The sequence below is a fragment of the Daldinia caldariorum genome (assembly GCF_022478825.1).
Source record: "Daldinia caldariorum strain CBS 122874 unplaced genomic scaffold F4812scaffold_1, whole genome shotgun sequence".
Lineage (NCBI taxonomy): Eukaryota > Fungi > Ascomycota > Sordariomycetes > Xylariales > Hypoxylaceae > Daldinia > Daldinia caldariorum.
The window spans coordinates 50,555-64,244 of record NW_025953037.1 but is presented as its reverse complement, the minus strand read 5'-3'; the positions used below and the strand labels follow the sequence as shown (position 1 = coordinate 64,244).

The 13,690-nt window shown below is 47.3% G+C and overlaps 4 protein-coding genes across 4 annotated transcripts; 1 reads left to right on the top strand and 3 right to left on the bottom strand.

Moving 5' to 3' along the window:
• Window positions 1–584: 584 nt before the first annotated feature.
• Window positions 585–1,283, bottom strand: F4812DRAFT_702 (uncharacterized protein). The gene has a single exon (XM_047939331.1). The coding sequence runs from the start codon at window positions 1,202–1,204 to the stop codon at window positions 653–655; it is 552 nt and encodes a 183-aa protein (XP_047794457.1). The 5' UTR covers window positions 1,205–1,283; the 3' UTR covers window positions 585–652.
• A 1,052-nt stretch (window positions 1,284–2,335) lies between these two features.
• F4812DRAFT_407626 (glycoside hydrolase family 17 protein) lies at window positions 2,336–5,664 on the top strand. The gene is made up of 2 exons (XM_047932310.1): window positions 2,336–2,551; window positions 2,618–5,664. The coding sequence occupies exon 2, from the start codon at window positions 2,849–2,851 to the stop codon at window positions 5,186–5,188; it is 2,340 nt and encodes a 779-aa protein (XP_047794456.1). The 5' UTR covers window positions 2,336–2,551; window positions 2,618–2,848; the 3' UTR covers window positions 5,189–5,664.
• A 1,039-nt stretch (window positions 5,665–6,703) lies between these two features.
• On the bottom strand, window positions 6,704–7,147 carry F4812DRAFT_453955 (uncharacterized protein; the record flags this gene model as incomplete). Its single annotated transcript, XM_047936558.1, has 1 exon — window positions 6,704–7,147. One exon carries the CDS (start codon window positions 7,145–7,147, stop codon window positions 6,704–6,706), a length of 444 nt encoding a protein of 147 aa, XP_047794455.1.
• Window positions 7,148–8,119: 972 nt separating this feature from the next.
• Window positions 8,120–12,294, bottom strand: F4812DRAFT_448841 (P-loop containing nucleoside triphosphate hydrolase protein; the record flags this gene model as incomplete). The annotated part of the gene is made up of 4 exons (XM_047935901.1): window positions 8,120–9,125; window positions 9,217–11,804; window positions 11,872–12,195; window positions 12,256–12,294. 4 exons carry the CDS (start codon window positions 12,292–12,294, stop codon window positions 8,120–8,122), a joined length of 3,957 nt encoding a protein of 1,318 aa, XP_047794454.1.
• Window positions 12,295–13,690: the final 1,396 nt, after the last annotated feature.

Sequence of the window (13,690 nt, the reverse complement as noted above, 5' to 3'; positions counted from 1 at the left end):
GGGCTTAAAATCTTCTTGGCATTGCTAGCGATCACAGAGTCGAGACCAATGGCGGCGATGCTAGGAGACAAGGGTTAGGAGGTAAAGTTGGTAAACTTGGAGCTGGTTGCTTGATCCAGCTGCCAAGACCCAAGGGTCTCTTCTCCATGCATACATACCATACCTAAGGTAATTTTGGTAGCATCGTGGGTAGTTTGTGTAAAGAGCTCAAAACGTCTGGGGGCATTTATCACGTTATTCAGAGGTGATACGATTATTAGGACTTTATGCAAGGTAATAATCTAGGTACGTCAAGCATATAAATCTGAATTTTAGAAGGTAAAAGATTATTTGGAGTTTCAGGCAGATAACAAGAGGCTATTTTATTCTTCTTTTCTTTCAGCTCCAGCCTGGTCTGCATCGGCGTTGGACGCAAAACAGTAAATTAAGCGAAATGCCAAGAAAGACAGTGGGAACGCTGGACCTTCAGGAAAAGTCTTTGCATGGTTTAATTTTACAAGTGCTTGTTGATACCTAGAAGCTTTCTATATCGCTTCTTAGGTTGTTGATGTTGTCTGGTTTCCCCAGATTATACCTTTGCTAATACATACAAGCTACAGAACGATGTTAAATAAATAGCCAAGACTCTACATAGGTTAGGTACTCTTAATATTCAAGTGGTACCTGGTTTCCCAAGGCTCTCGGGGACCCGCTCCTCTGCGGTGGGATACTCGGCACTTGCTTTCCCCCTTGTACCTTTCTCTACGCCATCCGGAAGATCTGCTCCTTTCTCACGAACGCTATCAGTAAGATAACCAATTCTCGCCCCAGTGCCTTCTAACCCGGCGGTCTCCTTCTTTCGTTTGTTCAATTTGTCGCCCATTAGGTTGCCGCGCAACTCAGCCGACGTTTGGCCCTGAATTGGTTTGCCAAGGCCTGTATAAAGACCTTGGGATGTAGGGCCACCGAGTGTATCCTCAGGACCGGCCAATACTTCGGAGTTTGGATCCAATACTGGCGTCTCGCCGATGGGTCGGGGTAGGAACGTACGTTCCTGAGGCGCGGTGCCAGGGGGATGTTTTTCGGCGTGAAATTCGGGCACAGCGTCCTTGCCAACATTGACACCGGGTTTATGCCCGGTAGTTGTAAGAGGCTCCGCAGGTGGCACGCGACTGCGGAACTCGCCTTGGTGATATAAGGATTCGGTATTTCGGGTTGCTGACATTGTATAGGTAGCTAAGTATGTTTAATAACAAACGAAGTACGAGACAAAGTAAAGAAGCAACGATATTTTGACGATATTTCAACGATATTTGGGTTTAGGCTTTTGGGATGTGATTAACTTAGCTACCTATCTCATATAAGAGCTGCGGGTGGCAGACCTTCATATATCATAGAAAGGATGGCTAAGGATGGGAGACTTTACGTCACTAAGGTGTAATGAGGAGCTGGGGAAGAAAGGGTCTGACATCGCTGTTGTATCAATGGAGCATAAGCGAGGGGAGAGAAGAGGTATAAAGTTTGATTTGTGGAGAGATTGATAGGGGTTCGCCTCTTGCATCGAGATTGACGTGATGAGAGCATCATCGGGAGTTTTTGCTGCGGACAGTATGGACTTAGATGCTGATGTCGTAATATCCACTATCTACCTCCTATACCTACCTACCTACCTAGGTAGTGATTTTACCAATTATCTTACATTGTAGATGCACCTAGAAAAACAATACCTTATGAGGTAGGTAGATTAGGTAAGTATTCGATCCAAGCAGATCGTAGATATGTATAACTTGGTCATACTGAGAAATTGATTTACCACGCTGAATGGCCCGCCGTAGAATAGGGTTGGAATAGAGGTGCTTAATATTAAATGTAGAACGGGTATGTATCAATGAATTATCCCACTGATGGTTGGTTGGTTAGCCAACCACCGATATATCACTCACCAAACTTTTGAGGTTATTCTAAGTTGGTAATCCGTAAGATCGGCGGTTGCCGGGTCAGATTTGTTAGGTTGCATGGCGCAGTAGGTACCTACCTACCAGTACCTATTGTACAAGGTAGGTATTATATAGATTAGGTATCTGGGGTACCTACTGCACACTGTACAGTAGGTACCCCGCAACACGAAAGCTCATCCAATTACCTATAAGACAAGGGTCTATGTACCCAAGTATGTACCTACTCCAAGGGACAGTACAGTGTGGTGATATGTGACCCATATTATAAACTTGGGAAACGTTACAGCTTTACCTAGTAACGTCAGGGATTACCTCAGGTTTCCAAACCCACTTAGATTTTTTGTGGTCGTCTATTTCTTTGTGTTTTTGTTTCCCACTATTTACATATCTCTTTTCAGCGTTCTCTTTCTGTAGTCGTTAGATGTACTGTGAATACTTACCTAACATACTTGGGTAATCATCTGTTATTTATATACATTTTACCATAGTAAAATATATTATTGATCATCTCGTGTATTCAGTTTTATACTAGGTACCTCGGTATATAAACCGTACAATATACCTACCTAGTGTTGTATTAGGTTACCTGTACACACGGTACACAACCTACTTAGGTAGGTAGGTTAGATACCTGTAACTATATGATTTACGCTAAACCGGCTGACCGGGCACTTGTTCAGGAACCCGAACTTCTCAAGTCAAGTTTCAAGTCTTAAGTCCCACTCCTCGCCTTACGCATCGATCGATTTGAACATTGAACATTGAACATTTAAACCTTAAACCTTAGCAACGCCCCGTCGCTAGTTGGCGCTATTCGGCCCATGCTTTTTGGGGGACCAGCCCTCTCCCTTTCCCATCCCACCCTTGTACAAGTTTTACATACCTAACCTTCGGTACCTGGGAGTAAAACCATGAGTCGTCGATACTCTTTCGACTTTGAATCTGATGAGCGCGACCCCCTCGACAACCCGAAAGACCCAAATTCTAACTACGTACATTCCAGTCGCCAGCAGCGCTCTCCCTCTCCTTCCTCTCATATCCCTTCGCAAACATCACAGCCTCGATCTTACCAAGATCATCCCTCTCCGTCTTCCTCTTCCGAATCGTACCGTTATCCAGCACGAACTTCGCCCACGAGAGCATCAATTGACCCTAATGCTCGCCTCCATTTAGCATCCAATAACTCCCGCCAGGATAGGATATATAACGGAAGGGCAAAGAGAGTTGTCGCGCCTGAAACTGGGACTTTAGCCGGGGGGATCTATGTTGCGGAATACCCATCTTTATCTGGTCCTGTACCGCCGCCTCACCGAGAAAACAGTACATCCAGTTGGACATCCAGTTGGGGGCATCAGTTTTCTCAGCCTAACGTTACTCCGGGCGCCGACAATTTTAGCGAGACTGCCGCTGGTGGTATGTCCGGGCTGGCCATGAGTGTTGCGGAAAGGAACGCACGAGAAAGTGGACTAGAAGCCATGAGAGAATCTCGTCAATATCAGGAACCCCAGCGCCAACAGGTTCCCTATTCCGACGCGTACCAAACTACCCTGCCGCCAGAAGCACCCTACGATCAGTCTCAAAACCACGCGTACGATCGGAATTATGACACGCCCCAAGGTTACGGTTCCGCTCCCTATGGTCCACTCGATCAGGTCTACAATTCCTCACCTAGCCTAACTCCTTCAGGAACTGCAGCTATGTCTCATTCAGGCCAAGGGACGCCGACGCGGGGTATGCCTGGCTACTCTAGCGATCCGTTTCGGGATCCTCGCATGGCCTACGGTCGAAGAATGGACCCTGCACTTGATCAGTTCAATCCAAACGACATTGACGATGACGGTGACGATGGCCTCGACTACCGACGCTCTACTCGGAACAGCAAATTAGGTCTTGGGGGATCGAGTCATCGAGGCGGTAAGAGCATTGCAGCTGGTGCCACTGGCGCTGCGGCCGGTGCTGGTATCATTGGCGGCCTTATGGGAAGGAATCGAAATAGCGGCATCATTTATGATCCAGTAGATAACACGAGCTCTGCAGGCAGGCTTGGCGACGTGAGCGGTGGATACGACACGGGCGGCGGTGCAGAGAAACAGTCGGAGTGGTTATCCAGTCAAAACAACAGTCGCAAAAAGTGGAAATGGTTCATTCTAATACTTGTCGGCCTTATCATTGCCGGTGGAATAGTAGGCGGCATCGTGGGCGGCATTTTGGTTAGTAGGAATAAAAGTGGCGATTCAAGCAGCGCCAGTGGCGTCCAATCCGCTGCATCGGACATTGCTACGAACGGGGATTTGGACCTCACATCGAACGAGATTCAGGCACTAATGAACAACCACAACCTACACAAGGTCTTTCCTGGTGTCGACTATACGCCTATCAATGTTCAGTTCCCGGAGTGCCTTGAGAACCCGCCTTCTCAGAACAATGTTACTCGAGACGTTGCTGTACTATCCCAGCTAACAAACACTATTCGCCTCTACGGCACCGACTGCAATCAGACGGAGATGACAATCCATGCCCTGAGACAACTAAAGCTCGAGGACGACATCAAGATCTGGCTTGGTGTATGGCAAGACGGAAACGACACCACAAATGAGCGTCAACTAAGCAAGATGTGGAATATTTTAGACGAGTACGGGGCCGACCCATTCAAGGGGCTTATCATTGGCAACGAGATCTTGTTCCGGGAGCAGATGACCGCCTCACAGCTCAGCGAGCTCCTGGATTTGGTACGAACCAATTTGACCAAACATAACTGGAACCTTCCTGTTGCGACGAGCGACCTCGGCGACAACTGGGATTCGCAACTCGCCGGTATGAGCGACTATATTATGGGCAATATCCATCCTTTTTTCGCCGGCGTCAATGCTGAGGACGCCGCTTCTTGGACGTGGCAGTTCTGGGAGAACAAGGCACACGGATTCTTCAAAAAGGAAAGCGAGAAGAATGTCATCTCTGAGATTGGCTGGCCAACGAAGGGTGGAACTAACTGCGGCAGCAGCCAGGTGACAGATTGTCCTAACGGTTCTGTGGCAGGCGTCGACGAATTGAATACGCTGATGGAGAGTTGGGTCTGCCAGGCCCTCGAGAACGGGACCAATTATTTCTGGTTTGAGATGTTTGACGAACCTTGGAAAATCAGTTTCGACACACCCGGCAAGGAATGGGAAGATCAATGGGGCCTAATGGATGTCAACAGAAATCTGAAAGAGGGTGTCAAAATCCCGGACTGCGGGGGGAAAACGGTTTGAAGGCATGGCAGAAACACTGCTTTTCCCGATTCCTCAAGCAATTAGTATAGTTGACTTGGCAGTACGCTGTTATGTATTATACGAAGCAACGCCAGTTAAGGCGGGAGGTCATACAAAGGGTCATACGAAGTGCGGCAAGTCTCGGTCTCGGTCTCGGTCTTGGTCTCGGTATCGGTGCCAGTGTCGGCGTGGTGTTGTTCATGTTTCATGGCCTGCACTGATACATACGATTCTCGGCGCAGTGGTTTAAAAGAAGCAAGCATTAGAGAGCATCAATGAGGGGTATGAATAGGTGGGCGGCAAGGCGTTATTATCGTCGCGCACACGTATAACATTATCATAGGTTACAATTCTGTCTTTATGGTGTTTTGGAGGTTTGGGTTTAGTACCTTAGGTTAGGTACCTACCTACCTAGGTTACCTGGTATGTATTATAGACTAGGTCACTTATTTTGGGGGGGATGAGGTAAATGATCAATATGAGTAAAAAACGGGTTATAAACTGAGCTGAATTGCGGTTACATGTGAGCATGCATTTCCATTCCAACATGTTATTGCTACAGGGTGTTTGTTACGGGTCCCCCTTTAGTTGGGGTCCGTGTATAACCTAATGCTACCTACCTAGTACCTAGGTACCTGGGTAAATACCCATCAGTTACATCATAGAAATAATGACATCACATGATTTGGTGTTACTTTGGCGCTCTGTAGCTTATCTCCCTCCTTTTCATTATCATTAATTTTGTTATCAACCGCTAAAACTCGAACGAAGGCCGTTTTCCCATCCATTTCCCGCGCAAACTAATCTTTTTTTCTCTTTTTTTTGGGTCTACGGGGAGGATCCTATACAAGATTTCAGATGGGCACACAATATAAATTCAACTCCTCGAATGGTGATCATACTTCGAGGAAACGCAAAGCTCCCGCTCGCATGTAAACGACCTATGACCATTGCGATGATCAAAACCATGACCATGAGCCTGAGGATGATGCAAAACCCAAGAAGTCGAAAAAGAAAGCCTCCGGAGGGGAGAAACGCTTGAGGAGGTTAGCCATAGCAAATATATACCTACCTACCTAAGGTATCTAAGACAGTTAACTAATAATGGACCTATATATAGATTCCGTGATAAACCTCCAAAAGATTTCTCCGTCATTTATGACCGACCAACATCGCAAAGGTTCGCATCTATACATTTTTGATCAATAATTCAATCCACGTGGAGGAGTTGTAAGCGCATAAGTGAGCAGAACTAATCCTATCGACTCAGATTCTACATCCTTGAGAGGACACGATCTGGCACAGCTTATTGCCCCGAAGAGTCTGTCGAGTTAACCGGCTCTACCGGAAATATTTACTTCGTCCATGTCGCGTAGCAGCCTACCTGCACCTGTCCTCACGCCCAAAGCGGCCACCAATGCAAGCATGTCATATACGTTAGTCTCCTAACATACAGATATCCATACGGGTTAAATATCTCTCATCTGCCCTGACACCTATTTCTGCTAGGTACTATCAAGAGTTCTTCGTGCGCGCTTCGACCTCGTTTATCAACTTGCCCTGCTGTCTACCAAACTGCAGGAAATCTTCGGGAACGCCCCTCCTATCGAGCCAGAACACCAACCCGGTGCAGAAACGTATGATAAGAACCGAAAACCCCTTGAAGGCGACTGCCCGATTTGCTTCATGCCCTTTGAAGGTGCCGAAGATACCGTTTATTGCCGTGCGACTTGCGGCCAGAATATACATACGGAATGCTTCGAGATGTGGGCTACTACCAAGCGCAAGAGTACCGGGGGTCAGGTTCCTCCTTGTCCTATGTGCCGTACGCCCTGGCAAGGCGACGATGACACTGTCAAGAAGGTTAAGAACAAGAGCACCATAGGCTCCGACGGTTACATAAATGTCGCTGACCAGCTCGGTATCAGCCGCGCAAGAGGTGAGCCGATTAGGCGACATATCTACCTAACCTAACCTATCCTATTTACCTACTTGGCATCCCTATCCACGTACATACATACAAGTTATACGAGCTAACCCCTGGCTGCAGACTACAGTACCTACTACAACGGACCGTATCGAAGTACAAGTTATAGAGGATGGTGAAATACGTGCCTACCGTTAGCTCTTCCTCGGTATGACTTCCACCGTTCAGTTGCTAGTCTGTTATGATATCCCTAGAAGCCCAGCGCATCGTGTGTCTTTGACTCCCAAGACGATTCTAGTTAGCTACCTAAGTATCGCTACGATGGCCAGCAATTTCCATCCCCTAGCAACTTATCCCGACAGATTAAGGGGCAGTCAAACCGGTCTGCTCCGCACTTTGCAGAACTGCAACCCAGAAGTCTTATGAGGAAAATCTACCTATCTATATAAATCCACCATACGTAATTCTCGTGCCCCTTCCGACCTTTGAGAAATCCATGTCGTAGGATCGGGACGAGTCAATAGGTAGCTGAGTCTTTTGGCTTTGGCGGGCCTCAAAAGGGTACAAAGGCCGGAGAGGTTTCTAGTGTCAGGAATAACCATCAGTGGTGCGTACGCTTGACAAGGAATTTTGCCCAATTCTTCCTCACGCGTTATATTCGGCACAAGCAGCCTTTATTACCTCTTGTTTTTGTTACCTCTTGTTACCTTAGGTTAGGTTACCTTACGTGATGGATCAAGTGTCAACCGGAGATTCATTTGTCTCATTATTCATTTCGTATCGTACACTTTCTCTCCTGCCATGCAATTACAGTAAGTAGCTCCGAGCAAATATGTAAACTAAAGTACAATCTGTAGACTAGCCACTTCACATACATGCTTGCTGCCAATATCTAGCAGTTAGTCACAGAAATTAGCGATTCCTACCCACGCCATCAGACCGTACCAATCTCGCATCTTGAAAATCTCCATAACTTCACTCCACCGATAGAATCAACTAGAGAACTAAAGATTAATCAAGTCTCCTTCTTTAGTGCCACCACTACCAGATCCCACAACAGCATCATCTTTCACGTTCTCTCTGGTTATTCTTGCAACAGGGCTTGCCTTTCCATGAGGGGTTGATTTCCATTTCGGCTTGTCAGCCTGGCGTTCTTCAGGGAGACTCATAATGCGAGAGGGCCGCGAACTTCCCCGAGAATACAGATGCGAACCGAAGGTGGCCTCTCCCGCGTGCAACCGCGGAGTTGTTACATCCATGTTCTGTTGCTGGAGGATAGTGGGACTAGCGAGCGTCTTTGAGTGTTCGGCTGCTGTGATTCTATCGAACGTATTCGCCCGCATATCATCGTTACCGATATCCAACGAACGGGTGCTAGGAAGAATTTTTGCATAGTCGTCGGAAGTAAGGAGATCATCGCTACCCTTCTTTGGGGACGGTGAAGTCCTAGCAATGACACTCTTTCCGACGTTGCGTAACCCTTGATTGTCTAAGGTTACCGGTCTATAAGTGTCTTGAATCGAAATTGCGTTGAGTGGGCTTGAGGACCCCGCGATAGTCTCTCTGCATCTCTTTTCGTCGTCCATATTTGCATCAAAGTCGGACCATCGATATCCTTTCGTATCCGACAAGAGCGGTAAAGCGGCTTCAGTAAACTCTGTCCCGAGAGCCTTACCCTGCCCGCCGTGATATCCAAGCCCAGGTCTGGAATCATGGCCACGTCGACCACCTCGGCCGAACCCTTTTTTATTACCTCTGCCGCTCATCGCTGCACCCATTCGGCGTTGGTCTTGACTTATGAATGGCGCCACATGGGCTCTGTTGTAACCTATGATAGGCTCCTCAACATTGAGGGTCTCGTTTTCGGGTAGGAACTCATCGTGAGGATACGCTCCGGTAAATTCGGCGCAAGTACAGTAACATTTTTCGCCGCAGATCTGTTGACACCGGTGACCGCATAGGAGGATTCGTTCGCACGGCTGGGGACAGATCAGCTTGTCATGGGTTGCCCTATCAAGACAGTTAGCCTTCAACTACGAACATCTGCAGCGATGAGAAGAAAGAAAAAAAGGTGAAGAGGAGACAAAAGATGGGAACACACCAATGGCATCTACGCCCGCATGCATGGCCACAATCAAGCTCATCCGGACACTTCAAATCGCATCCACCGTGGCAGTTAACCCAGTCTTCCGGGTGCGACATCCATACCGTCCTGTGATGCTTTTGACACGTTATCGGGAGACGACTGTTGCCTCCAAACCGACCCTGCTTCACGAAAACCTGCTGAACTTTTCCCCACATGTTATACGATAGCCGACTAGCTGATGATAGATTAATCATGTTTCCAAAGACGTAAAAGCCCCGGCGAGCTCGACTAATCGAGACTACGCCACGGTTCTCATCTTGGAGGAAACCTGCCTGATGAGGCCCGTCCTGACCCTTACTTCTCACCAAAGACAAAATCACTATGTCGTTTTCTTCTCCTTGGTACGAATCCACAGTGAAAACATTCGTAAACGGAGCCCATCGTTTCATTTGGCTCTTGAACTGGGATATGATCTTCTTCTTTTGACCTCTGTAAAACGTCAAAACGGTAATTTGACTCGCTGGCGTACCGTTCATGAGGAGATAGTCTATGAAGTGGATTATCATTTCCGCCTCTAAGATATTAAAGCTACTCAGGTTCTCGTCCTGGCCCTCCATCCAAGTATGGTGGAAAAAGAACGAGGGAACAGCCATACCAGGAATTGGTGGCCTAGAATGACTTTGAGTGACCACGGGATGATCTTGAAGGTCCGGATAGAATTCGTTCAATACCTCGCGCAACGCGGGAATCATTCTCCGCTGCATATTGAGGACCGTGAAGGGCATATTAAGATAAACAAGACGTTCAAACATAGATATCCGTATATTGTACGGCTCCTGTCCCAGGCCGGGTGTGTCGCAATGGGGAGCCAATTGTTGGTGGTCGCCAACTAGTATAAGCTGCTCTAGCGACCCGTACAACGCCGAAAGAATATTCGCCTCCCGCGTCTCAGCTGCCTCTTCGATTAGCATGGTGCGTGGCCGTAAGGCAGCTAGCAAGCCACGGTATTTGCACAGGCCCGTGGTAGTACATCCTATGACTTGGATTTGTTGCGATTTGATGCACTGCGTATCTTTGTACCAGCGGCTTACCTTGAGATTCTTCGTGATGCGGACATTATCGGCAAGTAAGTCGCAAAACTTTTGACGATGCCGCAACAACAGCTCCTTCTGCCAAAACTGATAGACCGCTCCGCGATGCTTAACATCTATGTCCCATAAATTCGGCTTCTGAAGATCTCGGCGGACCACAAGGTCATATTCCGTATAATTTTGCGAATTGGAACCTGTCCACAGGTGCATGGTCGGTAGGAACTTGCCATCTATGTGGCCAATGCTTTCGTCCTCGTCTTCAACGCAGTCGTCGAGTTCCATATCGTAATCTTCCAAGTCTGCGTCGAGACTATCATTATCCTCGAATGCTTCAAATTCGGGGTCTTTCTCTCCCGGCTGCCTCGCTTGCGCGAGTTGACTCCCCAGCCACTCCGCTAACAGGCCTGAAGGTTGATCTTGTGACAATGGTGTGTCGCCCCATTCTTGTTCGGCACGAAGGGATTCGAATTGACTGTCTGTTATCACACCTGTGGATCTTAGTACTTCTGGGTCAAGCAAATTGTCTGGGAAGACAACGTCGACGATCTTTTCCAACTCTGTGACATTCCTTTTGCGTGCCGACTCAAATGTCCTGTAGTCTCTATCTGCGCGTTGGCTCAGCTCGGCCCGCGCACGTTGCCTCAGGTTATACATGCTGTAGCGTTTGATTTCTTCATTTTGAGTTCTTCCGCCAAGCCGGACAACCTTGAAGCCAGCATCAATCAGTTGGATCAAAATTTGATCTACCGCATGGTTCGTTTGGGCTGCCACAATAATGGCGTTGCTGCCTCTCTTTTGACTTTCCAGGAGGATCCGTAGGGCCTGCACTGACGTAAATGTCTTTCCAGTCCCGGGAGGACCTTGGACAATAGCCAACTCCTTGGTAAGAATGCGATGTACGGCACTGAGCTGAGAGTTGTCCAAGTTGGTATACCGAGAAAGCTGGCTGTCAAATCCATCCAGGACGGAGTAATGCCTAAGTGGCTCACACACCTCGGCCGCCTTTGCGTGTCTCTCACTCTCTAGCATCGATGAGGATTCTGGGATGTGATGCACGAGAGACGTAACGTCGCGGTATGGATCGTCTTTAACATACTTTGCGCAGAGGTCGCTCTTGTCCCCCTGAACCAAGTACTTATCGAGCGGCGTCTCTGTAGTGGCGACGTGCTGTAAGCCAACCATGCTATGACGAACAGCTTCAAAATAACCCAAGCGCGTCTCTATCATAACAAGTTCTTGGTTTGGGTCCATAATAGCATCACTAATATTAGCCCATTGGAAGTAAATCGTGGGCGGGTTTTGGTCGAGACCGTCCCTGATGCGGTGTTCTGATATGACAGCAGGCATACAAATAGTCTTGAAACGATCTTTGGCAGTTGATATTGCAACTAAGGTTCCAACAGTGAGCCGTCGGGTTTGGGTCCAGCGTATCTTCTTGCCGGATCTCTCCGTCGAAAACTGGACTTGACACATGGGACCGAGGCGGGTCATGAGATAGCCCCTGACAAACACCTTTAGACGAATAAGTAGTTAGTTGACTGGAAGACTGGAATATCATTTTCCAGCAGGTTCGACTTACTTTTGTATAGATACATGTCTCTCCGTCGTCCATCATTGTCGGGTCATCCTTAAACTTTCTAATAGAGTGGCGGAGCATGGTGATTCCTTCCTCTCTCTGAAGGCGGTAGTGAGTCTCAAGGTAAGTATTCTTACTTTCCCATGGCTGCTGCCATGTGTTAGGTAAAAGATTTCGTATCTTATCCAGCTGCTCTTGGTCATCCCAGTCGGGGTTTAGATCTTGACTCGTAGGGAGCTCGGTGTAGCTTCTCCATTCTTGGGCTGGGGGGGAAGACGGGACGTTCTGCTCAAAGTAGATATGATGCTTGATGATCTCCAGCTCGTGCTGGGGTTATCGTAAGCATGTAAGTATAAACCATGAAACGGCGATGTCCCGAGCACATACCTGAGGATCAAGGCCATCAGAACCGTTGTGGTCAGCCATGGCTGATAGGTCAGTTGCTTTGCGAGGCACCACTCCTGCGATATTGTTCAATGCGATCGGGGCCTAAGTACTTGATGCTCCGCTGGCGAGAAAGAACTCAACGAAATACGTATGCGAAGGGGGAGAGCCTCAATGGTGCTCCAGGTTGGCAATAAACGTTGGAAGGAAAAGGAGAAAAAAAAGATGAACACAAGAGGAGAGAGTGTACGGGATTGGATCATACATAAGTTGAATTACCAACGTAAGATCCCATGTGGCTACTTTGTGATCTTGATGTTGTAGCCTTGAAAGTTGTTAGGTTAGTTGAGGGTAAGGTTGCTAGGTACGTAAAGTTAGGTAGGAGGTAGGTAAGGTTAGGCACCTGATGTTGATTTGAAAAGAAATGCAGCTTCATCAGGCAGTCGCCGTCCTACTAAATACCAGGTAAACAGGTAGGTATGTACTACAGGTAGGTACCTAACTAAAGTTAGGTATCTTAGGTTGGCTCTGTATCAAAAATCTCTTCTCAACTTTTAGATGGAGGTAAATCAGGAAGCTGCCTTAGGTAAGGTGTAGCTATATCTTACCTTATGTGCAAATATGGACATGTAGGCAGGTGCAGGTAGGAGTTACAAGGTATCTACATTTTTACGTAAGGTACCTCAGGTAATGTAATGTACCTACTCAGGTACATTAGGTACATTATTTACACGTCTCAGATAGTTCCAATTATTCATGTAGAAGGTGCTTACTCTAGGTTAGGTAGGTATCTCTATGTGTTAGCTGCTGAATAAGTCTTGTGAATACAGACGTCCACCTAGAAACGCATACTTAGGTACCTACCTCATAGGTAACTACCTACCTATTACCCCGTCGACTACCTAATGTAAATGGGAATGGCAGGAAGTTGTTGCTTGTCACTTACAATTCTACCACAGCTCCATTTACTGGGTACCTACATATCACCTGCATGCTTCAAAACATGCGGGTATACCTTGCAAACACGTCGGCATCCTATGTCAGTGTTTCCTCTTTGTTTAGGGGGTTAGCCTCTCATTTATGTGAAAACTCACCGTCATGTCTTAGAAACCATTAGAGAGAGCGTGTACTAAAAGACGATGGGTCTATTTTAAAATAAGTGTAAGTGTTTTGACCGACTTCTGCACATCCAACTACCTACCTACCTACCTAGGCACACATACAAACTCCCCTTTCCCTGTTTACAAGCAACTAAATAGTAGATAGCCTGCCTACGATCATACATGTACCTACATGATATACCGAGAACAACAAGGAGGTTTGCCCCAATGCCAATATATACCTAACCTTAGGTATCAAGACTACCTACCTTAAGTAGGTAGATGTCTAAGGATACGTAAGAGGTAATATATACGAGAGTTTCAAGATGGTTTATCGG